Source organism: Strongylocentrotus purpuratus, unplaced genomic scaffold (genome assembly GCF_000002235.5).
Source record: "Strongylocentrotus purpuratus isolate Spur 01 unplaced genomic scaffold, Spur_5.0 spur5_scaffold_2, whole genome shotgun sequence".
NCBI lineage: Eukaryota > Metazoa > Echinodermata > Echinoidea > Camarodonta > Strongylocentrotidae > Strongylocentrotus > Strongylocentrotus purpuratus.
This window is the reverse complement of record NW_022145605.1, coordinates 19,486,035-19,513,012: the sequence shown is the minus strand read 5'-3', so window position 1 is coordinate 19,513,012 and position 26,978 is coordinate 19,486,035. Positions and strand designations below refer to the sequence as shown.

General features: G+C 37.8%; 1 protein-coding gene across 2 annotated transcripts; it reads left to right on the top strand.

Moving 5' to 3' along the window:
• Positions 1–35: 35 nt before the first annotated feature.
• On the top strand, positions 36–16,043 carry LOC757057 (deleted in malignant brain tumors 1 protein). 2 transcript variants are annotated; one of them, XM_030991912.1, is made up of 8 exons: positions 36–197; positions 1,043–1,360; positions 5,016–5,330; positions 6,157–6,480; positions 9,845–10,168; positions 12,016–12,342; positions 13,967–14,276; positions 15,079–16,043. In XM_030991912.1, exons 1-7 carry the CDS (start codon positions 137–139, stop codon positions 14,272–14,274), a joined length of 1,977 nt encoding a protein of 658 aa, XP_030847772.1. In that variant the 5' UTR covers positions 36–136; the 3' UTR covers positions 14,275–14,276; positions 15,079–16,043. The 2 variants fall into 2 exon arrangements, with proteins under 2 accessions (XP_030847772.1, XP_030847773.1); XM_030991913.1 differs by lacking the exon at positions 6,157–6,480 and having other exon boundaries at positions 37–197.
• The last annotated feature ends 10,935 nt before the right edge of the window (positions 16,044–26,978 follow it).

Here is a 26,978-nt window from a genome sequence, read left to right as displayed (position 1 = left end):
TGAAGTCGTCACAGTACATCTGGAACGGGTCGACGGTGTTAGCTAAAGTATCAGCAAAGAGCCTATCATCGACCGACTTTGAATTGGCGACTTCATCTTTCCAGCGTGTATCACTCATCGCCATCTCAACATCATAATGATGTTCAAGGCTTATCTAGTAGTGTGTTTCTTAGCAACAGCGGTGAACGCTCAGAGTAGTGAGTCTGAAATTGATTTATTCAGTTATCCTCATGATCAAAATGGTGCATCTGTTAATTGTACTTCTTCTTTTGTTTCAATCAAGGGTGTAGATTTGACCTCGGCAATAATTGGGAAAAAGGAACTGAAGCATCTGTTTCTAATTTTGCGAGATCATCATCATCATCATCATCATCATCATTATCATTATTATTATTATTATTGTAATATCGTAGTCGAGTGGTTCAAGCACTTGACTTTCAAAGGTCTTGGTTCGATCCCCGACACGGCACTAATGTCCTTTGGCAAGGCATTAATCTCCATTTGACACGCTCGAGCCAGGTGAGGTAAATGGGTACCTGGTAGGAATTAATTCCTTCAAATGCTGGAGCGCTGTAATGGTAATAATTAGTGCGCCTCGGAATAGAATTTCTAAATAAACGGCGCTATAGAAATGGCTATTATTATTAGTAGTAGTAGTATTATTATTATTATTATTATTATTATCATTATTAGTATTATTATTATTATTATTATTATTACTTTTTTGAGTATTATAATTACATAAATCTGCAAAAAATGGGCATGCATGTGTTTTGTTGCAGGTGTTCGTCTCGTCACTGGTAACACCGTCGGAGAATGTAGAGTTTTTTTTGTTTGTTCCGTAACGAATAATAACCACTTAAACAACGGGTGTAGTTTAGGAAAAGATACGAAAGAATTTCGATTGATTTATGAGTCATTTTGTTTCTCTTTAACGAAATTTCAGCACTTATTAAATGATAAACAACTTTTTGTGTGCGAGATAATTCGACTGCCTGCCTAACACCGATTTCATCAAATGCGCTGTACTGTTTCGTTTCAGATGTTCGTCTTGTCGATGGTATCACTCTAGGAGAAGGTAGGGTTGAGGTACTCTACAATGGAGAATGGGGAACTGTCTGCGATGACTGGTTTCGATTGGCTGATGCCAACGTAGTCTGTGAGTCCCTTGGGCTTGGTGCTGCAACATATGCTTACCAGTATGCTGTCTTTGGTCAGGGCACAGGAACCATCGTTTTGGATGGCGTCTCCTGCTCCGGTGACGAAACGAGTATCTTTGACTGTGGGAATTTGGCTCTTGGAACCTACAAACGTTACTGTGGTCGTTTCGAAGACGCAAGTGTACGATGTGAAAACGGAGGTACGGACATGGACGTGTGCATGATTTCGCGATGAGGGGGGGGGGGGGGGGGTTGAAACATAAGGTTTTAGTTCCAACTAGGTCAGAACCCTTCCAACCTTGGGGGACCCCACCTCGAATGGACTTTCAACGGTTTTGTTGTAGCTCAAAAATGTAGGTACGTTAACTACCTGCATATACCACCAAACCACAAATTTTGTTTCCCCTTTTTTATTCAGAATTATTTCATAATATTTCAAAAAGAAAATGTTGAATAAATATTTTTTTAATTTCACATCCCTTTATGCACCACCTTATCCACAGTTACTTTCACCACTTATTAAATTTGAAATGGTAGCAGGGTAGGGTGATATTAGAGGGTATAGAGCGATCTAATAAGATGCTTATTGATATACTGCAAAATTGTGGCACTGTTGTTCATGGGTGTCGATCCGTAACTGATACCTATTCATCAGGGGGGATGATCTATTCATTCATCCCCCCTGATGAATAGGTATTACGTAAGTATCGACACCCATGCTGTTGTTCATGGACGAGGAAAAAGCGACTTATTCGCCCCCTTAATGCATGGCGGGAAACAATATGGGTTCCTCAGTCTTAAGTTACTCCACATCTAAAAATTTGCGAAGGTGCGTAGCGACCGAGTGACAAAATTTAGAGTTTTTTTCCTTGTGCCTTTTTTTTGTTGATGATAGGGGGTCCAGAGCTCCCTCACATCTCTACCGTTTTAATACAGTCCAGTCTGCTATAATCCGATCAAATAAAACAAATTTAATAGCTTATAACTGTAAGCTGTTATTGATAACAATGTCTATGAAACAGGGATTTCCATAGTAATAGGGACTGTATTCACACGAAGACAATGGGGATTGCTACGGTCGACGTCCTTTTAATGCACTGCCTTGAATGGACGTCACACGTATCAGTCCACGTAAATCTAAAAGTCCCTAATGTCGTTGTGTCTCTGCTGGTTTTCCTTTATACTGTTTCTCTCCGTTTGATTTTTTTTTGAGTATTTTTTTCTATTACCTCCCGGTAAAAATTTTACTTTACTAAGTGATGGCGTTAATAGAACACTGATGCTCAGCCTCCACTTTAATTCTCTCTCTCTCTCTCTCTCTCCCTCTCCATCCCTTCTCTTTTCCCTCCTTCTCTCTCTCTCTCTTTCACGAATAATGTATAGTACGACTGGCTGCTGGAAGCGATGCAAGCGAAGGCAGAGTTGAGGTTTATTACAATGGAGCCTGGGGAACTGTATGTGATGACTCGTGGGATGACACCGATGCTGGAGTTGTCTGTCGAAGTCTTGGATTCGCTTCTGGAACTGGGGTAGGAGGCGCTGCATTCGGACAAGGTTCAGGGGATATCCTCCTGGATGATGTATCATGTACCGGAACCGAAACAAGTCTTGGTGATTGTGATAATGCTGGTCTCGGTGTCCATAACTGTGTGCACTTTGAGGATGCTGGAGTACGCTGTTCAACAGGTAGAATGTTTGCCTAGACCTCCCATTTATTCTTATTCTATTCCTATAGCGCCGTACTCGAAAATATTGATTTAAGATTTTACCATGGAGTTACTGAAACTCCATGATTTTACAGCCCGTTGGAAAATTTTGAATGATTGGTTACAAATCGCTTTATTTTCGAGAATCACACAACGTACTGCATTAGCAATATACTTTAAAATGTCTGTGATTTTTACTTTCTCTGCTCGTGTATAATAATAATAATAATAATATGGATATTTATATAGCGCCGGTATCCGCCAGGCTCTGACGCTCATGGCACTGTACATATTACTATCACAAAAATATAACTTTCTTAACTAAAATAAAGTAAACTAAAACAACACAAATTATTACGCTACATTGACATGATTAAATAGCACTGTTTAGAAAGAGATGGGTTTTTAGAGCAACTTTGAAGTCATGAAGGGCAGTTAAATTACGAATACTAAGTGGCAGCTTATTCCAAAGGGACGGACCAGAATGAGAAAATGCTCTATCCCCCCAGGAGCTGCGCGTCTTAGGGACAACTAATAAGGATTGAGATGAACGAAGATGTCTTGTAGGCTTATACTTAACAATCAACTTGATATTCTATAGGAAGGAGCAGAGTCATACAAGGAATGGAAAACTAGCAACAATATCGTAAAAATAATTCGGTCACATTCCGGGAGCCAGTGAAGAGTTTTGAGAATGGGTGTGACAATACGTGCAGCAGTATATTGCAGTTTCTGGAGTCGAACAAGTTGTGTGTTAGGGAGAAGATAGAGAATAGAATTACAGAAATCTAAGCGTGATGAAATAAGAGCATGTACAAGTTTCTCTGTGGTTGAACGACTTAAGTATTTCCTAATAAAACCTAGATTTCTTAGTTGGTATCTGACTGACTTACAAATACTAGAAACATGAGTTGACAATGACATAGACGAGTTTAACATGACACCAAGGTTACGACATTGCGAGGAAGGACTGATTACAGAATCTGATATGGATATATTGAACGACTGTATCTTAGCAAGATTTGATTTCGAACCAAATAAAATTAGTTCAGTTTTACTATCATTCAGTTTGCGTAAGTTCGAGTTCATCCAGGTTTGCAAATCTTTGACGCAAGCTTCGAGTAGTTTGACAGTCCGACTAATGTGTTAATCCTAGCATTCTAAATCAAACTATATCGCAAAACGTAAAAAGGAGACATTAATAAATTGTACAGCTGTGCAGTGTCAAATCTCGGCATCTTAACAGACAATCCAACCATTGTAACAAGTTCTTTTGTTTGAAAGCAGAAAATTAAGAGAAACGGGAGGGCGAAAGATTGAAATAAGTCTGAAATAAGAGAATCATGAATGTTTGACATATGAGATCACTTAAGCTTTGCGAATCTGATATTGGCAATTTTTTCAGTAAATTGAGACGTTGTCATGGACAACTCTCTCGTTTGTCGGATACAAAAAAAAAAACTCATTGATGTTTTTCTCCCAAGTGCTTTCGCCCTTGGGAACTCTCCTCAAAATATATTATAGATAGTATAATATTGTAGGTCCTCTAAAGAGAAGAGACCATCCCGGGTCATACATTAACTAAAAGAAGATGACAATTTAGTCATTTTGTGTGTTGGAACAAACGGAAAAGTTGCCGGCGCTATATCAGTGAAATTACAGATTCATAATATTTTAAAGTTCCAATTCTTATAGAAGTACCACTATCAAACATTCGCAACTCTTTCATTTTTTTGGTTCGATTTCGTTCAAACTTTGACCACTCTTCTTCTTTAATTTTAGTCTGCTTTCTTTTATAGCTGTTTGCTATTAATGTTGGATTTCCCAATAAATGCCGTATATCGCATATTAAATTATGATATGATAATACGTCTCTATGCGATTCCAAATGGGTTGGATAATAACCCCATCTTAAGCTTATAATCATCATCATCATAATGATCACCATCATAATTATTATTGTTATTACTATTGTTATCATTGCTACTACTAACGTAGCACGATGACCACTTATACAACAGGTCGATGAAACTATAGTGTAGTTAAGGAAAAGATCTAACATTCTCTCTTTCTCTCCGTCTCTCGCTCCCTCCCTTCTCATTTCCCTCCTTCTCTCTCTCTCTCTCTCTCTTTCACGAATAATGTATAGTACGACTGGTTGATGGAAGCGATGCAAGCGAAGGCAGAGTTGAGGTTTATTACAATGGAGCCTGGGGAACTGTCTGTGATGACTCGTGGGATGACACCGATGCTGGAGTTGTCTGCCGAAGTCTCGGATTCGATTCTGGAACTGGGGTAGGAAGCGCTGATTTCGGACAAGGTACAGGGGATATCCTCCTGGATGACGTATCATGTACTGGAACCGAAATCAATCTTGGTGATTGTTCTAATGCTGGTTTCGGCGTCCATAATTGTGGGCACTCTGAAGATGCCGGAGTCCGCTGTTCTGGGACAAATTTTGAAGGTAGAATGTTTGTCTAAACATCCCATTTATTCTTAAAACTATCATCGCCAATTCACTGAGTATTTGGTGTAGCGCCCTTTAATATGTGCTGGTCTTAGAAACAACAACTGTTGTGGAAACAGGCGCGCCGGAAGCAGTTTGGGATTGGGGTCTATGAGGGGTGGGGGGCAAACATTCCAGGGGCACAACTTTCGGAAGTTTAGGTGTTTTAGGCATTTAATTATGGTCAGATAAGCGTATTTAGATACCTTATTTGTTATACTGGCAGGTCACTAATTGGCATGGGGTCCAGGGGGACTAAGCCCTATGAAGCTCAGGGGTTTGAGGTATTTAAATACGGTCAGATGAGCATCCAGGGGCCCGCCTTTCCCTTGGTGGGGTCCAGGGGAGGAGCCCCCGTATTATGCCACTGGCAGGTCACTGCTTTTTTCTTACTTTCTCTCTTTCTTTATTTTGCTCTTTAACGAACTTTTTTAAAGTGAGGGGTGCTCGAGCCCCCAGAGCGCCGCCGTTCTGCAGGCCCTGACATGAAGATTCCTCATATTTGAAGTTTCCAAAAACTCCGACTCTCTTTATTTTTTGGATTTCGGTTAAACTTTCACCGGTCTGCTTAATCTTTGATTTTAGTCTGCTTTCTTATATTTGTTGTTTGCTATGAATGCTGGATTTCCCTTTGAATGCCATACATCGCATATTACATTATGATATGATAATACGTCTCTATGCGATTCCAAAGGAGTTGGATAATAACCTCCATCATCATTAATATATTTTTAGTTAACATTTTTGTTCATATCATTACTATTACCTCTCTTTCGCATGATAGTTTATGTAGTACGACTGGTTGATGGAAGCGATGCAAGCGAAGGCAGAGTTGAGGTTTATAACAATGGAGCCTGGGGAACTGTATGTGATGACTCATGGGATGACACCGATGCTGGAGTTGTCTGCCGAAGTCTTGGATTCGATTCTGGAACTGGGGTAGGAAGGGCTGAATTCGGACAAGGTACAGGGGATATCCTCCTGGATGACGTATCATGTACTGGAACCGAAATCAATCTTGGTGATTGTTCTAATGCTGGTTTCGGCGTCCATAACTGTAGGCACTCTGAGGATGCCGGAGTCCGCTGTTCTGGGACAAATTTGGAAGGTAGAATGTTTGTCTAAACATCCCATTTATTCTTAAAACTATCCACCCCAATTCACAGATTATTTGGTATAGCGCCCTTTACTTGCTGGTCTTGGGGGCAATGGGGGGGGGGCAAACATTCAAAGGGGCACAATTTTGAGAGGCAGTGTCGTAATGAGCAAAACTGTTGGGGGGGCAGAAGAAGATCTGCATCACTGCAACTCATATTAGTGACATGCAGGCCCCGCGGAACGTTTTTCAAAGTGAATTATTAACGATCAGGTAGAGCGTAAATTGCCGTGGAGGTCGGGGGTTAAGGGGCTGAGCCCCCGGAAGCTCAGGTTTTTTTGGCATTTAATTATGGTCAGATAAGCGTATTTAAAAACCTTATTTGTGATACTGGCAGGTCACTAATTGGGGTTTGAGGTATTTAAATACGGTCAGATGAGCATACAGGGGCCCGCCTTAGGGCACTTGGCGGGGTCCAGGGGGAGCAGCCCCCGTATTATGCCACTGGCAAGTTATTGCATTTTTCTTTCTTTCTCTCTTTCTTTCTTTTGCTCTTTAACGAACTTTTTTAAAGTGAGGGGTGGTCGAGCCCCGAGAGCCCCGCCGTTCTGCAGGCCCTGACATGAAAATTCGTCATATATTGAAGTTTCCAAAAACTCAGACTCTCTTTATTTTTTGGATTTCGTTTAAACTTTCACCAGTCTAATTAATCTTTGATTTTAGTCTGCTTTCTTATATAGTTGTTTGCTATTAATGCTGGATTTCTCTTTAAATGCCATATATCGCTTATTACAGTATGATATAACGTCTCTATGCGATTTTAAAGGAGTTGGATAATTAACCCCAGCTTAAGATAACGAGGTCCGCGGTTCGAGACCCGCCGAGGCACTAATGTCCTTTGGCAAGACATTGATCTACATTTGCCACACTCAATCCAGGTGAGGTAAATGGGTACCTGGCAGGAATTAATTCTTTGAAATGCTAGAGCGCCTCAATGGCAGCACAAGGAGTGGTAATAATCTCCAAGTTTGGAAGCGCTTAGTGATTTTAATAGGCGCTATATAAAAACTGAGTATGATTATTATTATTATTATTATCAACATAATCATCAACATCGTCATTATTATTAGAATATGACTATTTTATTATTATAATTATTACTTATATTATTATTATTATTATTATTATTATTGTCATCATCATCATCATTATTAGATTTTTAGTTAAAGGTAAAGACCAGTTATGGTCATGCGATTGTATTGTGAAAGAAACGTTGTGGAATCGATCAGAAAAGGTTGATCATCTAGCATCTAGCATCTGCAAGGTTCTGGAATCATCAAAATGATAAGAAATTTGGCCCATTCTTCGTAAAGTTACAAGCACTATACACAGAAAGATGTATATGGGACTACCCTATATCTCTCAAAGTCCATGAGAGAAACAAATTTACCAAATATATGAATTAGTAGGCGGTTTCTCGGCAAATTTTTTATCATCATGTCTTAGTCAAAACATATTCTTTCACATGATTGGTAATGAGAGCTTCCATTTAATTTTTTGAAATTGGGGCTTTTCCAATACTAGTCTTTACCTTTAACATTTATGTTCATATCATTACTATTATCTCTCTTTTGCATGATAGTTTATGTAGTACGACTGGTTGATGGAAGCGATGAAAGCGAAGGAAGAGTTGAGGTTTATAACAATGGAACCTGGGGAACTGTATGTGATGACTCGTGGGATGACACCGATGCTGGAGTTGTCTGTCGAAGTCTTGGATTCGATTCTGGAACCGGGGTAGGAGGCGCTGCATTCGGAGAAGGTTCAGGGGATATCCTCCTCGATGATGTATCTTGTACTGGAACTGAAACCAATCTTGGTGATTGTACTAATGCTGGTTTCGGCGTCCATAACTGTAGGCACTCTGAAGATGCCGGAGTCCGCTGTTTTGAGACAAATTTGGAAGGTAGAATGATTGTCTAAACATCCCATTTATTCTTAAAACTATCCACCACAATTCACAGATTATTTGGTATAACGCCCTTTACTTGCTGGTCTTGGGGGCAATGGGGGAGGGGGAAACAAGGGGCACAATGTTCAGAGGCAGTATAGTAGCAGCAAAACCGTTGGGGGCAGAAGAAAAGTCTGCATCACCACCACTCTTATTAGTGACATGCAGGCCCCGCAGAACGTTTTTCAAAGTGAAGTATTAACAATCAGGTAGAGCGTGAATTGGCGTGTTGTCTAGAGGCTTTGCCCCGCCGGGGGGTTAAGGGGCTGAGCCCCTGGAAGCTCAGGTGTTTTCGGCATTTAATTATGGTCAGATAAACATATTTAAAAAACCTTATATGTGATACTAGCAGGTCACTAATTGGCATGGGGTCCAGGGGGACTAGGCCCATGAAGCTCAGGGGTTTGAGGTAGGCTAGTTAAATACGGTCAGATGAGCATCCAGGGGCCCGCCTTAGGGCCCTTGGTGGGGTCTAGGGGGAGGAGCCCCCGTATTATGCTACTGGCAGGTCACTGTTTTTTCTTTCTTCCTCTCTTTCTTACTTTTCCTCTTAAACGTACTTTTTTTAAGACCCGAGATTCGAGACCCGCCGAGGCACTAATGTCCTTTGGCAAGACATTGATCTACATTTGCTACACTCAATCCAGGTGAGGTAAATGGGTACCTGGCAGGAATTAATTCTTTGAAATGCTAGAGCGCCTCAATGGCAGCACAGCTAAAGGAGTGGTAATAATATCCAAGTTTGGAAGCGCTTAGTGATTTTAATAGGCGCTATATAAAAACTGAGTATGATTATTATTATTATTATTATTATTATCAACATAATCATCAACATCGTCATTATTATTAGAATATGACTATTTTATTATTATAATTATAACTTATATTATTATTATTATTATTATTATTATTATTGTCATCATCATCATCATTATTAGATTTTTAGTTAAAGGTAAAGACCAGTTATGGTCATGCGATTGTATTGTGAAAGAAACGTTGTGGAATCGATCAGAAAAGGTTGATCATCTAGCATCTAGCATCTGCAAGGTTCTGGAATCATCAAAATGATAAGAAATTTGGCCCATTCTTCGTAAAGTTACAAGCACTATACACAGAAAGATGTATATGGGACTACCCTATATCTCTCAAAGTCCATGAGAGAAACAAATTTACCAAATATATGAATTAGTAGGCGGTTTCCCGGCAAATTTTTTATCATCATGTCTTAGTCAAAACATATTCTTTCACATGATTGGTAATGAGAGCTTCCATTTAATTTTTTGAAATTGGGGCTTTTCAAATACTAGTCTTTACCTTTAACATTTATGTTCATATCATTACTATTATCTCTCTTTTGCATGATAGTTTTAGTAGTACGACTGGTTGATGGAAGCGATGAAAGCGAAGGAAGAGTTGAGGTTTATAACAATGGAACCTGGGGAACTGTATGTGATGACTCGTGGGATGACACCGATGCTGGAGTTGTCTGCCGAAGTCTTGGATTCGATTCTGGAACTGGGGTAGGAAACGCTGCATTCGGAGAAGGATCAAAAGATATCCTCCTGGATGATGTATCATGTACTGGAACCGAAACTAATCTTGGTGATTGTTCTAATGCTGGTTTCGGCGTCCATAACTGTGGGCACTCTGAAGATGCCGGAGTCCGCTGTTCTGAGACAAATTTGGAAGGTAGAATGTTTTTCTAAATATCCCATTTATTCTTAAAACTATCCACCCCAATTCACAGATTATTTGGTATAACGCCCTTTACTTGCTGGTCTTGGGGGCAATGGGGGAGGGGGAAACAAGGGGCACAATGTTCAGAGGCAGTATAGTAGCAGCAAAACCGTTGGGGGGCAGAAGAAAAGTCTGCATCACCACCACTCTTATTAGTGACATGCAGGCCCCGCAGAACGTTTTTCAAAGTGAAGTATTAACGATCAGGTAGAGCGTGAATTGGCGTGGTATCCAGAGGCTTTGCCCCGTCGGGGGATCAAGGGGCTGAGCCCCCGGAAGCCCGGATGTTTAAAGCATTTAATTATGGTCAGATAAGCGTATTTAAAAACCTTATTTGTGATAAGGGGGCCCCATAAGGCTCAGTGGTTTGAGGTAGGCTAGTTAAATACGGTCAGATGAGCATCCAGGGGCCCGCCTTAGGGCCCTTGGTGGGGTCTAGGGGGAGGAGCCCCCGTATTATGCTACTGGCAGGTCACTTTTTTTCCTTTCTTCCTCTCTTTCTTTCTTTTTCTCTTTAACGTACTTTTTTAAAGTGAGGGGGTCTCGAGCCCCCCCCCCCCCGAGCCCCGCCGTTCTGCAGGCCCTGACATGAAGATTCGTCATATTTTAAGTTTCCAAAAAGTCAGACTCTCTTTATTTATATTCGGATTCCGTTCAAACTTTCACCAGTCTGCTTCTTCGATTTTAGTCTGCTTTCTTATATAGTTGTTTGCTATTAATGTTGGATTTCCCTTTGAATGCCATATGTCGCATATTACATTATGATATCACGTCACTATGCGATTCCAAAGGAGTTGGTTAATTACCCCCAGCTTAAAGGACAAGTTCACTCGAAAAATAAATTACTTTCAATAAAAGCATAAAAATCAGACTAACCAATTAAAAAAAGGTTGAGCAAAATCGGATATTTAATAAGAAAGTTATGAGTTTTTGAACAAGTATGTAAAACTATGGAACAATGAGAATCACAACACAAATTGCCAAGAGGGTTATCAGTTTGTGACGTCATGCCCTCACTATTTATTAATTGCTTTATATACATGTAGTTTAATCCCATTCATTTCCCTTTTTATTCCCCCAAATTTGATTCCTCTCCCATGCCTTTGCCCAGGTTATATGATTTGTATCACATTGCTTGCATGACATTTCACAAAATCTCTCATGAACTTTAAAGAATTTATACTATTTTCTGAATATTCTATATTCATAATTATTGATTTTTATATAAATAGTTTATCAAAATTAAATTTTTCATTATTAAACTGGAAAAAATTACTCTATATTAGTGCATCTGCACAAAAACATATTACTATCAATCTAACTTGGATGCTGATGTGAAGAAATAAGGTTCTTAAGGAGAAAATAGGAAATTTATATCATCAATATAAAAAAAAATAGTGGATAGTGAGGACATGACGTCACAGACTCATGAGTGAGTTGCCAATATGTCTAGTAATTTTCAAAGTTTTTCATGTCACTAAAAATTCATAACTTTCTTATTAGCTATCCGATTTTGCTCAAACTTTTTTTGATTGGTTAGTCTGTTTTTTTCTGCCTCTATTGAAAGTAAGTTAGTGTTGGAGTGGACTTGGGCTTTAAGCTTATAATCATCATCATCATCATCATCATAATGATCACCTTCGTCATTGTAATTATCATTATGAGTATTTTATTATTATAATTATTACTATTATTATAACCCCCATTATTATTATTGTTGTCATCATCATCATCATCATTATATTTTTAGTTAACATTTTTGTTCATATCATTACTATTATCTCTCTTTTGCATGATAGTTTTATTAGTACGACTGGTTGATGGAAGCGATGAAAGCGAAGGAAGAGTTGAGATTTATAACAATGGAACCTGGGGAACTGTCTGTGATGACTCGTGGGATGACACCGATGCTGGAGTTGTCTGCCGAAGTCTTGGATTCGCTTCGGGAACTGGGGTAGGAAGCCTTGCATTCGGAGAAGGTTCGGGGGATATTCTCCTGGATGATGTATCATGTACTGGAACCGAAACCAATCTTGGTTATTGTTCTAATGCTGGTTTCGGCGTCCATAATTGTAGGCACTCTGAAGATGCCGGAGTCTTCTGTTTCGCTCAGACAGGATCAGCAGGTATGTTGTTGATCTAATACTTTCCAATCTATTATTCACAGAGTATTTGGTTAAGCCCCTTTTCCCTGCTAGTCTCGGAAACAACCACTGTGGACATCATATCCACTCCCAACGTGCACTGCTTGGACAGTTTCATTCGTCATAACGACTTGCACGACCGATCACACATGCACAGCAATTAATTAATTAAAATAATTGAATATAGCACACTGAGAGAAGCAGTTGTGACTACGCGTAAGTTTAATCCATAGCATCTCAGAGTGTTGTTAATTTGTAAATGTATCAGTTTCCCTCCTCTAGTTAGCAACTCTCAACGTTATGTTCAACTCCTTCATTATTAGAAAAATAATATGTTTATTAAATGAACCATAGTGAAAGGAGATTGAAAAATTTAACCCCAAAGCTGCAAATTTGAACACGACAAAACTTTGATACAAACTTTAGCGACTTGAATGATTAGTTACATTACAATCGCTCTTATTCGAGGACCGCACATCGTATTGTATTGAAAATGGACTATAAAATGTCTGTGATGTTTTGTTTTCTTTGCTCGTGTATAATGTGTAGATCTTAGCATTCAAAATTTAAGGACATCGCGAAACGTCACTAAAAGGAGACATTAATGATACGACTGTGGATTAAGTCTTGACATCTTAAAGGGCAATCCAGCCTCGTAATAAGTTTATTTGTTTGAAAGCAGAACGATAAGAGAAACGGGATAGTGAAAGTTTGAAATAAATCTGTAATAAGAGAATTATGAATATTTGGAATATGAGATCACTAAAGCTATGCGAATCTCATATTGGCAATTTTGTCGGTAAATAATTGACGTTGTCGTGGACAGCTCTCTCGTTTATCGTGTATAAAAATATCACTCATTTCTGTTTTTCTTCCAAGTAAATTCCTCCTTTGTTTTCTTTTAAAAAGTAAATTCTTCCTGGGGGGGGCACTACTCAAAATGTATTATTGATAGCTAATTGTAGGTCCTCTGAAGAGAAAAGACCATCCCGAGTCATGCATTTTGAAAAGGATGTAATTTTAGTCTTTCATTTTGTGTGTGATGGAACAAACGGGAAAGTTGTTCGGCGCTATATCACATGCAGTGACATTATCGATTCATACTATTTGAAGTTTAGTCTTAAAACTTTCAGAAATGTCTAATCTTCCTTTTGTTGATATTCGATTTCGTTCAAACTCTCACCAGTCTGCTTTTCATATTTTGGTCTGCTTTCTTCTATAGTTGTTTGCTCTTTATGTTGGATTTCCCTTTAAATGCCGTATATCGCATTATGATATAACGCCTATGCAATGCCAAAGGCGTTGTATTATTACCCCAGTTGATAATTGATCATCATCATCATCATTATCACTGTCATCACTGTTATATTTAATATCAGCACTATTGATAATATTAAATATTATTAATATTATTGTTATTATCATTATTTGTTATTATTATGATGATGATTATTATTGTCAATTATAATATTATTATTGCTACTACTACTATTATTATCATTATCGTTATTATTGTTATTGTTATCACTATCGTCGTCATCGTATCAACAATGTTATTATTTTTTCATATTATTAATATTATCTCTCTTTCGCTTTATATCTGTAGAATTACGACTGGTTAATGGAGCCTGCAACAGAGAAGGCAGAGTTGAGATTTTCTACGACGGAGTCTGGGGAACGATTTGTGATGACTTCTGGGATGACACCGATGCTGGAGTTGTCTGCAGAAGTCTTGGATACAGCTCGGGAACTGCGGTAGGAAGCGCTGAATTCGGACAAGGTTCAGGGCCTATCATATTCGACGATGTCGAGTGTTCCGCTGGAGATACCGCTCTGGAGTATTGTCCGAGCAATGCTCCCTTCGATAATAACTGCTTGCACTTTGAAGATGCCGGTGTCAGATGCACCGCGTAAACGTAAATAATAAGCATGACCGGGCACGATTCATAAAACCTATCATCAATACCAAGTTTAGATAACTGTTACAAGCTACATAACGAACTATATCAGGGACCCATTTCACAAAGCCTTTTTTTAATGACAAATGACAAAAATTAGTGACAAATCTGCTTATAACCAATCAGAAGCTAGGATTTCAGTAGCTTATAACAAAAACTGTCATTTGTCACTGATGACAAGTTTGTGAAATGGGGCCTGATTGGCTGTCAGCGAATTTGTCATTGAACTTTGACACTTGTTATTGACGGTAAGTTTAATGAAACTAGGGGAGAGGGGGAAGGGGAATAACAAAGGGTACATTCCAAGTCATCCAAATGTTAGGGTATATGTAGATATTAAATTCATAATTTAGACCTATTATTGTTACTATTTTAAGTTGTTGTTGTCAGGGAATTCTTCAACCCAAACGGCAAACCTGTAACCTGGTTTCATTTTAGGGCCTTTTCATAGAACTTTCGGACTTACTTGTGCCGCCCCTTCTACTTCTCTATGATAAATCAGCTTAATCCATTCTTCCCATTCTCTTGTAGTTCTTTTCATCCATGACGTCATGGTGTGTGAATGATGAAAACAGTTTTGTTAGGACGCCATCTTGAAGTATATATCGCTAAAACCAAAAATATTTCTCATCATATGTAATTTTTATCATGCATTTTAACTATTAAAATGATAAATGAGTTATGTGGATGTTTTTATAATCATTAACACTTGAAAATCATAGTAGCTTCTATTTCATTTTTATTCTTTTTAATTTTGCAGACGATGCTGAAAGGTCGTGTACACCTCGAGTGTAATACAGTGACCCGATTTAAAGTTGTTTGCCACTCTCTTCCATCTATACTCTTCTTCATGTCACGATGATCAAGGATTTAACTGTTATCTATATCGATTGCATGTGTTAAGCTGGTATTGTAAAACACATTTAGGTATAGCGTTCATCTTTAATGATAGGGACCCGTTATAAAGAGGCAAAAGTTGGCTTTGTGTAGTGCAAAGCTGTCTCATTTTTTACCGGTTGCTCGTGCTTTTTATAATAATTGAATAGTCTTTTTTCATAGAAGGTAGCTTATAACGGTGTAAGTTATAAAAAGCCAAACAGATAGTAGATGATTCCATTAACTGAATAAATACCAAGAACTACATGATCTTTTCTACTGACTGTGATTGACAATGAGAACAAAATACGTCTTATCACAATGATATCGAAATAACATATGGTATGCATTTATATAATCAATTGTATTAATCAGTCATAATGAAAGTCACATTTTCAAAGATGATCAATATCGTTCAAGTGTCATTGTGTATTATAATATCTTTAAGACATATATTATACAGAACGTCGAATTATATGATGACATATAAATTAATTAATTCAAATTAAAAGTAAATTAATTCTAACATGTTTCCTACATTTACTAGATATTCAATTATTATAGTGGGGGGCGGAAATTTCGATATTGATCACCATGTATTTCAAATCGTACTTTTCAAGTATGATGTTGATAGATAATCAAAATATAATGTGGAATAAGGTTATTTTTTATTCGTTAAATCTGGGGGTTATTCGGCGGTATAAAAATGTTTCGTGTAGGACTGTTGGACCATCAAGCTTTTTCACGCTTCCCTTCAATTTGATAATCATTAGTGGTAGGGGCTTCTATCTGGATCCAAATTGAAAGTATTCTTTGTTTTCTTTGGGATTAAAGTCTTTCTGCATTGGACGTTTTTTTTATCGTCTCTTCCTTTGTGTGAAATCGCAAAGACTTTCAAGAAATCAACTCAAGGGCGATTACTATAGCCTTTAAATACCATATACAGATTACGTAATATGTCAACAGGTGACGGACAAAGCGTTGAAATTGCCCTAGGTTGATTTGTTGATAAATGTTGATAAATTATGATTATAGTTGGTGGGGGTGGATTAACAAACTCTTCGCTAAACTCAGGGAATTAATTACATAGAGAGTAAATGAGGCACAAGTGGGAAGTAGCATAGCGAGAGAGAGATTATGAAAGGGAGAGAGAGGGAATGAGAACGAGAAGCGCAGAGGGAAAAACCTAGCTGGGCCATTTTTTTAAATTTTTAATGGTGTCTTCAAATCGGCTTTATAAGGGGGGATTTTTTTTATTTTTTTTTATTCCATCATGTAATCATTACGATATTCTTTGTTGGTTTCCCTTATCATCTATTGATTTATTAAGGCATCTTATTCAACCGCTCTTCTACATCTTAAATTCTTTATCTCCCTTCATTTCTCCGTTCATTCCTCTTTTTTTCTAGGCCTACAATGTAATTCTTTATTTTCTGCAATTCATCTTCCCCATCTTTATGCAAATTGTTAATTCTTCTGGTGCATTCTACCATAATTTTCTATTAGGCCTATAATATACTCTGTTTTTGTATTTCTATCTTTTCCCATTTCTTCTATAATAATCTTTGTTTTCCACATTACTTGTAATTTCCATCCTAATACGTTTTATTCCTTACTTTATTTTCATATGTCAGTCTTTTAAGAATAATCTTTCTTTTTTGATAATCTATCCCTTTTCTTCCCTTCTATTTTTTCTATCATGTAATTCTTGATTTTCTCCACTCTTCCACTGTTAAATCTGGCCAACGAATTCTTTCAATTCCTAAATATTTTTTCCTTTGTATTCCTTTCTAGGTAGTTCTTGATTTCCCACAAACTTATTTCTTAAGTAAATTTTCATACGCACCCCCATTTAAAAATTGTTAAAACCAGTCGCTAATTTAAGATAAGATTTCCCAAGCTTGTAGGGCCGATTTTAAGACACCATTACCAAAATAATGCCCAGCTAGCCGTGACCCGAGTGTTTTCCAGCGCGCCAATATATGAACCGATAAATTTAGGAGTTCTAGAGTGATCCTTTACCGAGGCGGCAGGCCGATGTTGAAATATAATGGCACGCGGGGAGTTCTGAATTTAGAGGTGAATTTATGTTTATCTTATGTTTATCTTGAACAACGATTTGCATAATTCTCGTGAGGACGCCCTTGCTCCTTTGGAATCGGGCTCTCGATCTCGATTACATTTAGGTCGCCTTTAAGTCAGATGCACGCAGCTAAGACAGTGCAAACAAAGGGTATTTAAGGAGCAGAAACATAGGCAGGATTTGAACAAGGAAAATAGATGCGCACCCTAATTCACTTTTTACGTGTCTCACCGTTTAATAAAATAAGGTCGTTACATTGCACGCTTGTGAACATTATGAAGAATTGTAAAGTGCCCCGTGGCACCTTTTCAGCCAAAAGATAAAGGAAGGGGAGAAGCTGCATGGGGACGGGAGGGACAAAGATAGGTAGGGAGAGAAAGAGAAAGAGAGGGAGAATGGGACAATTTATGAAAAACTATATATGTGTGTGTGTGTGTGTGCGTGCAACTACCCCCAGACATCTACCCCCGTCAAATACCCCCGGACATCTACCCCAGCCAACTACCCCCTGGACATCTACCCCCCCCCCAATCCAACTATCCCCTTCCAACTACCCTCAGCCAACTACCCCCACCCTGAAAACTACCCCCGGACATCTACCCCCATCCAACTACCCCCGGGCAACTACCCCCAACTACCTTAATTTGCTTGGGGGTAGATGTCCGGAGGGTTAGTTGGATGGGGGTAGATGTCCGGGGAGGGGGTAGTTGACTTGGGGTAGATGTCCGGGGGGTAGTTAGCTATACCCATGCTTTATTACAGGGTTTTAGTTTTGAACAAATTCGACAAAATATCCCTTCAAATTTATTACATTTGTGGGTAAAGTCATTATTACATTTGTGGGTGATTCAAAATTATTACATTTGTGGGTGATTCAAAATTATTACATTTGTGGGTAAAGTGGTTATTACATTTGTGGGTGAAACTATTACATTTGTGGGTAAAGTGTTATGACATTTGTGTTGAGAGCGTTATTACATTTGTGGGCGTTATTAAATTTGTGGGTGTAACAGGGGACCAACAGAGTCTATAAAACGGTTATACTTATAATCATCCCAAAGTATACTTACATTCTCATTTTGTATCATCGATAATCTGCGGCTCGCTGAGCGCTGGCTAGCCTCGATCGCCATGTCTTCAAACCGTGCCGGCCTCGTCCTCGTCGATATCGTCGCGACGCGTTGTCAGCTAGCTAGGGGCAAGCGATACGTATACTGTACGTACGTACATACACAAATCATACGTATTACGGTGACGTCATGACTAGTCTTATAGTAACAAGCGCTTGTAATTTTAAAAATATTGATTAAACACTCACGTCACGTTTTGGTAGACTGATCATTCGTGTTTTAACGGCGTGGAAAACAACGAATGGTCGGCCCTATACTTCGTAACTTAGAGTCACCTATTTTTACGAAACAGCGCAAAACGCGAATGTGACACGTGATACGTGATACGTGATACGTGACTGTTCGTTGCAAGCCCATTGAAGCAGGGTGCGATGGCCTAGCACAAGATTTCAAATTAGTCCAAAAATCGACGGAAAATTGGCATAACAATCTACACAAACAAGAGAGTGCCTACAGAACATGTGTGAGACAATCCGGGGCGCAGCCATCATTATACGTAGGGGCCTAATGTACAATGCTTGTTTTGGTATGAATTCAATTTAATACAGCAATCATTTTTCGTAATTAGCGGTCGTGAAAGAACGCCTCATGCGCTTCTGGTTTTTAATATTGGATGGCTATACAATATGGCTATTGATAAATTGCAATCTTGATTTTGGGGTTTACATATATACTTATCAATTTCTATGATTTTAGATTTCCGTCGAGTAGGAAACGCCGACCTTAGATTAAAAAATAGCCAGTGAATCTCAATTTGCATGTATGTAATATACATGGGGAATTTAAAATTGAAACAACCAACTCTTTTACGAAGAAAAAAAGAAAGAATTTAATATGAAATGATCGATGTAATGTGCTCACCCGCACCCGATCGCGAACCTTTAGAGTCAAATTCTTAATATTCAGCGTTTCATCTTCTCCTTCACTGATGCAGATGCGATCACCTTTACATCATTTATACAACAACACATATACTTGGGTTTGTTTGTGATTGCAAGAGAAATCTTTTGAAAGATAATACAGAGAACATGAATGTGAGCATCCGCTTGTTGTGCATGAAATGATTCATAATCAATGAATTAACTGTCATTCATAGCTCAAATTACGCTCGCACACAATATTCTTTTAGTCTTATATTTGCTTTGAGGTGTGAGATAAAAACAAAAAAATATTTTATACAAGTCGCACTATCCCTGACAACTCTTAACACAATTCAAGTTTTGATTAACACAAATGTTGACAAGAAGGAAAAGCCGGTCGATTTGTAATTAAACAAAGTAAATTAAAGAGACAGAGAAAGAAGAGAGAGAGAGAGACAGAGATAGACAGAGCGAGCAAGAGAATATGATAGAGAGAGAAAGACAGACATAGAGAGCAAGAAAATATGATAGAGAGAGAAAGAATGAGAGTGATGTAAAAAGAGAAAGAGAGAGAGAGAGGGAATAAAATATATATATATAAAGATATATATAGAGAGAGAAGGAGAGAGAGAGAAAGCTGGGAAGTAAAGAGAGAGAAGAAGAGAGAGACAGAGAGCAAGAGAGAGAGAGAGATGATGAGGAGGGTGATAAAAGCGATGGGGAGAGAAAAAGATTTCAGCAAATCGCCCACCCTATGAGTGACATTGCAAAAGAACTTACATCAGAATATTATACTTTGTAAACAACAGTTTGAAATAAAGACGGATCAATGACGACAGAGGCATGGCGAGAATCGGAGCGGTCCGTGCTCAAGTGGTAAATCTTTCCATAAATTTGGAAGCGGGTTGCGCTTAACACAACAACGATTATAGAAAAGGCTCCACGTACACGAACCAAACATTTTATCTTCACATACACTGAACAAATATCTCTACATGGTGTTTGGACAAATATAAGTTCCATTATCGGAAGAAAGAAAACACACAAGGTGCGTTCATATTTCACTCCGTTACTATTACTTATTTCAATATGCATCATGCTCAAGCTGCAGTAAACCATAAACAATACTTTTAAAAAAGCTTTTATTTGTCTTCTCCTTGTATTTCACTATTTTAGGTCAAAGTGCTTTCAATTTCATATATTGTTCATATCAACATGATGAGTGAGATAACTAAATGCTTCAAGTTTCGAGGACACATTTTGTATCATATTATGTCCCACTCTTTCCAGCGACGATGTAAACGTAAACAGATATTAGAGAGAAATGGATTAAAATTTAAGTTTTTTTCACGTACCGTTACGTTCAGAAAATCTATTTTGTATGAGATTGATTGATCCCCATGATCCCCATGATCCCCTCATGTCTGTATGTATCTATGTATTATGTATGATTTATCATATGGAAAATCTCTGCTTATTATCTATGTATGTGAAAGGCACTGAAATTATTTATGAAAGAACCCATAATAGGCATGGTTTAAACTATTCTATATTTGCTCCCGCAGTTGGAAATCACCAACTTGGTTTCAAGACATATTATAATCAAAGTTGTATGTTTGAACAGAGACTAATATGTAAATTGATACAATTACGTCAAAAGCGTTTCCTAAATAATAATAAAATGAATCAAGTTGTCAAAATATTATTGGCATGTCGGTAAATCTCTCTCGACGTCATATTGTAAGGGGAATAAAATATCTATATTTTGTATAATCTTCAATTGATCTTATAATATCATTTGAATATACTGTAAAAATGTAGGGTAAACATTGCACAACATGGGGATTATTTTGTATCCGTTCTGCTTTTGAAAAGTGCTATGTGCCCAGTTACGATCACCTTTTAATCATATTAAGCAACATCACCGTAGATGAGAATATAATATCCTAACAATTTATTGGACACATAATTTGTTTCATGTTGGACAATTTCACCCAGCGCTTTTGAGAGTGGACACATATCAACATCTAAAACATATCTTTCCCTCCAAGCTGTATTTCAATAGACGTATTTTGTGTCCATAGGCTCTTCTGAACCTCGCCATTTTCACCCCTTTTGTAATATCCTGCTTGTACATGTATATAGTAGATTCATTTTCTTCCTCTCTGTGTGTACTATTTTTTTAATACATGCAGGCACGCATAGACAAAACACATACGTACTCGCCATCTCCCTTTCCAAAAACACATTTATTCATTTACTTTACCAATAACCCTTTCGCTAGACTATTATAATTTTAACCCCCTTCTCCTTTTATGTATTACACCATCTTCAGGTTTCCCTTTGTATCGGTCATTTGACAAACCGCAAGGCAAATTGCTTTTATGCCAGGATACTGCAAAAATACAATACATGTATAAATTACAAAAATTATTCAATCATGAGAAAAATCTGATATCATTTATCACTTGAAAAATTATCTGGGTCTCTGTGAAACCCAGTAATGCAAGATTATTGTCTACAAGGGTACCGAAAAAAAAATTTTAACTGGCGATCTTGTATAATTTTAAGGTCTTTCAGGGGTTATGAAGATTGCCGTTTCGCGTGATTGATATTAACTTCCACAGGTCCTTTTCGCTTGCCCTCAGCAGTTTTGTTCATCTCCACTACCCACCGAATAGTATCCCCCACCCCCCCCCCCCCCCCCACCCCCGATCGCCCAATCTTCCATTAACTTTTTTTCTCGAAACATCTCTTCCGATTTTTATGCATATATGCACAATGTTATTTGCTTTTAACATCGGTCCTTGGACATGTTGGATAAAACCCAGTACTCTTCTTAACCAAAAATATTCAAGGACAGCTTTAATGGAGTGAAGTATGTACATACAATGATGCATACAAGTGCAACTCAAAAATTGTATTAGAGTGTTTAAGACCATTTCCTGTCGCTGGCATTTCAAACTATATATTTAAACACATACAAATCGAAAATGCTTTTTAAAAGCACCCTAAAATTGACAATGTTTCTTTACATGAAAGCGTGATATATGCACACCAGTTTCCTGTTTGTTAAGAGGTAAACACAAGAAGTGGTGATAATGTATTTTTCTTTCAAAGTATTTCCTTCTCTTTCGTTTTCTCACGACGATACACAATATGCGAAAAGTCAAGTCGAACGATAAAATAGACATGCATCTTATTGGCCTGTTGTACTTAAACTTAATGTACAAAACATTTGCATCACATAAATAATAGGTAAAGAAACCAAATGAATGCATATGCCTGGATGCTATGTCAGTCAACCAGGTATGCAAGTCTGGCAGACATCAAACAACAGCTGCAAAGTCATTTCGTTACAATATTATTAATATTGAAGAAATATTTTCAGCAGAGAAAGTGTTTCCTGTATTCCAATCAACTCTTGCGGAATATAGCTTGAAACTTTGATAGTGGTTATGCTGGTAGGGTCAGCTATTTTTATATGGCTACACAATTTGCCTCCACCTATTCTGAAATATATTAGCTTTGAAGTGTTATGTCAACACCAGCATACAGACTATTGAAGTGCGTGATTTATTACATAACAATATGCAATAATTAAGTAATCAGAAGTATATCATTAAAAGTTTTGCACTGATTTTTTAATATTTTTTTAACCGGTTTGAATTCCTACAAGAGTTTGACAAACATAATGTAAAGAAAGCAATTGCGTAAACATACTGATTGATTGATTAATGGAGTGAAGGAGTTAGTGGGTGGGTAAGTGGGTGCGTGAGTGAGGAGTGTGCGGATGGACGCATGATTGAATTTCTAAGCGCATGAATAACTGATGGGTCGATATGACCTGTTAACAATACTGTAAGATAATATATCACACAAGAAGTATTTTTCATTGATTTAGACTCAAGACCGCGATCACATATCGGCAAATGTACGCAATACAACTTTTAGTTCATTTTCTCTGAAAGATATAATTGAAAATCCTTTTCCTTACCCACGAAATTGGATCAATTTTTGGTCAACGATGTTTTTCTTCCACCTGAAGTATTTTCCATTTATCTTTCTTGAGTACCGTCGCCGTTTTAATACGTCGATCCCTTTTTTTGCATTTTATTACGACATCCTTTATTGATTTTGTTTCGTTTCGCTTCTTGCTTCAAAACGAGTGTTTTCTCGTAACCTTAATGGTTTTTCAGCCGTTGGTATGAAGATTGGTAGTTATCACGCGATGGATTTTAGCGATAGCAAACTAAATAGAAATGACAAATGCTAGAACTGTCCTTTATTATGCCTAGCACTCAGCCCTTATCTTTCTCAATATCTGAAATTCGGACATGTCTCGATCTCTTTCTCTCTCTCTTTCTCTCCGACTCTTTCTTTCTCACACACAATAATGTCTGTCAGTATGTTGACTGAAATCTCGTTCGTCACATCTTCTTCCCCATCACTCTATTTCATATCTATAGATATACTATTTGTTCTAAAGTGATGGTCATCCATTCTAGCAATATTTCTTGGTGAAATATTTAAAAACTCTAAAAGGTATTCGTGTCCGCGTGGAGACTTTGGAAAAGCAATATATCTTGAAGATTGAACGATTCTGAGTTGGCTGAAACAAACTATAGTTGGTTTACAGATTTACAGCAACCTATCATCATCACTTAGAGAAAAATAGACGAAATCGAACCTGGTATTAACATATCTACCAAGTACAGTTGTGGTGATTTGTCAGAAGTGTTGTATGGAGGTCAATTATTCATCACATTGCCATCTAGCAAGATCAATTAAAAGCGTAATAGAGGTGCTTTGACACTTTGGATCCTGTACATTGGAGCGAATATGTTCTTTGACCATACCGTTGCTAATAAGTTTAGAGGTTGTGGTGTAGCATCCATATATACATGTACCTCGTACTTGGTTTCCTTTAAACCTCATACTGAATTTGGGCTCGTCAACGTCTCTTTATTAGCTTGAGCTCCAAGATACTTGACAAAAATTGGCGATGGCCATGGATTTCCGCAAAACAGTCTCAGTTCGCTTGATTTATGCAATCGTTGTATTTTTAACCTTTGGAAAACGAACGGCTGCATTTCCATCTGATCGAAATACCACTGCTGGTAAGTTTTTGCCTACATTTATTTCCTATGAAGTCGAATGTACAGATTAAAATTTTTTTATTATGTTATCTATTCATACAAGGATCAAATATGAAAACGTAATGGTATATACAATTCATCAACAAGGAAACGTAATTTTAAAAGAAGACGGCAAATGGAGAAAAGGTTGAGATTACCATAGTAACACTGAAATATCAATATAGTTTCGTTATTATGTTCCATGTATCTTCATTTTTATAAGTTCCAATATCCTTACTTTTCTTACCTTGAATCAACAGAGGGTCTTTATCTCAGCTAGATTTTTTGTTATAGTTACTATCATTATTAATAATTTACATTATTACCAGTATGATGTATTCATCATCTTCTAATAATGTAGATGAATGCATAATGTCTCATGATTACACGCGTTCCATGCCGGGGGGGGGGGAGGGGATTTGGGTACTCGCTTGATACGGGTATGTGCCGCTCTTATGGTATTTTTTATTTTTAATCCCTAAATATGGGGTCTGATTTTGTGCTGCTAAATCCCTAAAAGTGCCCCCACTTTACAGATCTTGGCCTTAAACATGGGTTATTATTTTTTTTCAGGATAATATATCACCCATAATCTCGCTAAAGTGAACATTCCAGATGCAGAATCCCGCAAAAATAATTGAAATCATTTCACTTTTTCATCCAACGTCCTCGCCGGTGGTCGCACTCGCACAGATTTATCAATATCATTAATTTGAGTTCCGCTTCGGACTAATTTATAAACGGGTAATCCCCTCCCCCCCCCCCCCCCCCCTCCTCGAGTGTACGCAAAACAAAATTCTGTGTAAGCAGTAAACGAAGGATCAGAACTTAGCCTATGCCACTATAAAATCCGGGTACAACTTTCTGAAAGCAGCAGGAAACCTTAAACAAGGGTTGCGTTTTGAATGGAAGTCCCTAATAATGGGTACCATTTTTTTGCCAAAATGCCCCTTAAAAATGGATATGGGTTTAGACGCTTTAGCCGCTCACCCCCATCCAAACCAAATCTGAGTATCCCCCTCCCCGGGGTTCCATGCAACCTAAACCTGATTACGGTGGGTAAAATTTGGCCACCCCAACCCATACTGGAAAGGTGGATGAGCTACTGAGACAGGTGCATTTAAATAACAGATCATCCTACATATTTGCTATATGAACACGTACAATAAGTAGGATGTTGCTGCTGTTGCTATGTTCACCAATGTGTTGATTCAATGAAATTTCAACCAAACTTCAATTTCTATAATTCTTTAATAATGATGCAATGTGTATTTTTTTTACTAAAGAAGTATGTACATCATTTGATAATTGCAAAATTATTTTGGTACCGATTTCTGTAATACACTGCTTTGTTTTGTTCATGTTTGATTATGTCTGTCATATGAGAAAGTGGAAATAATTTGAACCATTGATCTAGAGCTATATATATCAACTAAATTGACCTACAGATTGAAATGAATAACATTGCATTTTGCTTCAGACTGGAGATCTTTTTTTTTTCCTATCATTATTTCTGTGATTGAGTCACCTATTATTTCGTCAATTTTTTTTTTTTTTTTTTTTTTTTTTTTGGGGGGGGGGGGCAATTTTTAAGTTATTTTCTGCAGACAAAATGATCCAAGATCAATATGGAGCCGGGGAGCGGGAATGGGGTGATCTTCCTCACCTTGACTATGCCCGTGTGTAATCCTTAGTGCCGTTTGGTTTCAGACCTCAAGATTGAACATCGAACCTTGTGTATGAGACATGCTCCTCGAATAATTACCCCGCCTTTATTTCCAACACTGACGGAATTCCTAACTTCAACACGAAGTAACTTTAACGTAACCCTAATCCTATGTCCAAACCTTAGATAAAGCCCTTATGCTACCCCAAACTTATAGTTCTGACGAATTGGAGCCCAGTGCAATGGTCGCCGGAGCAAATAGCGGATCACAGAGTTATTTCTGCTTTGATATCCTACTACAGAATGGGCAGTGCGACTTGTCGACCATGAAGACAACGTGTTGCCGATTGAAGGAAGAGTACAGGTCTTTCTGAACGGAACCTGGGGAAATATCTGCCATTATAATTGGGATGCCCTCGATGGCGAGGTAGCCTGCCGCAGTCTGGGCTTCAGCGGCTTTCATTCTCATAATGGTTATGCCTTTCAAAAATTTACGACGAACGTTCTGTTTGATGTCAGATGTTCGGGGAACGAGTCCTCTCTCGAGGAATGTCCGCACAGTTTCGCTGACGAATTCAATGAGTGCTTAATTCCGATTAGGGCGTCAGCTACATGTCTAAATTCAACAAGTAAGGCGTGTTGCATTACTTTCATTTAATTATTTAATATTTATTTACCAAAAAATAAATGTTTATTCAGAAGTGAGTTTATCTTAAAGCTGTTTCGAAAAAAAGAAGAAAAAAAATCTTGGTAAGCATATGGTTAACAACATCTTTATTTGTAAATTGGTTGTTTCTGGTGTTTTTGTTGTAACTTAAGAATGGAAGGAGGATTTGTTGAATGAAGGCCTTTGTTGAATACTTTTAGATGTAAGATTTGATATGTAATATTCTCAAGAAAGATAAAT

Bases quoted from the DNA above. Each gene is read 5' to 3' on its own strand.
- LOC757057 (XM_030991912.1), top strand. From the start codon at position 137: ATGATGTTCAAGGCTTATCTAGTAGTGTGTTTCTTAGCAACAGCGGTG. The intron at 5,331-6,156 runs GTAGAATGTTTG...TTCGCATGATAG, and splicing joins TTCTGGGACAAATTTTGAAG to TTTATGTAGTACGACTGGTT. The intron at 10,169-12,015 runs GTAGAATGTTTT...TTTGCATGATAG, and splicing joins TTCTGAGACAAATTTGGAAG to TTTTATTAGTACGACTGGTT.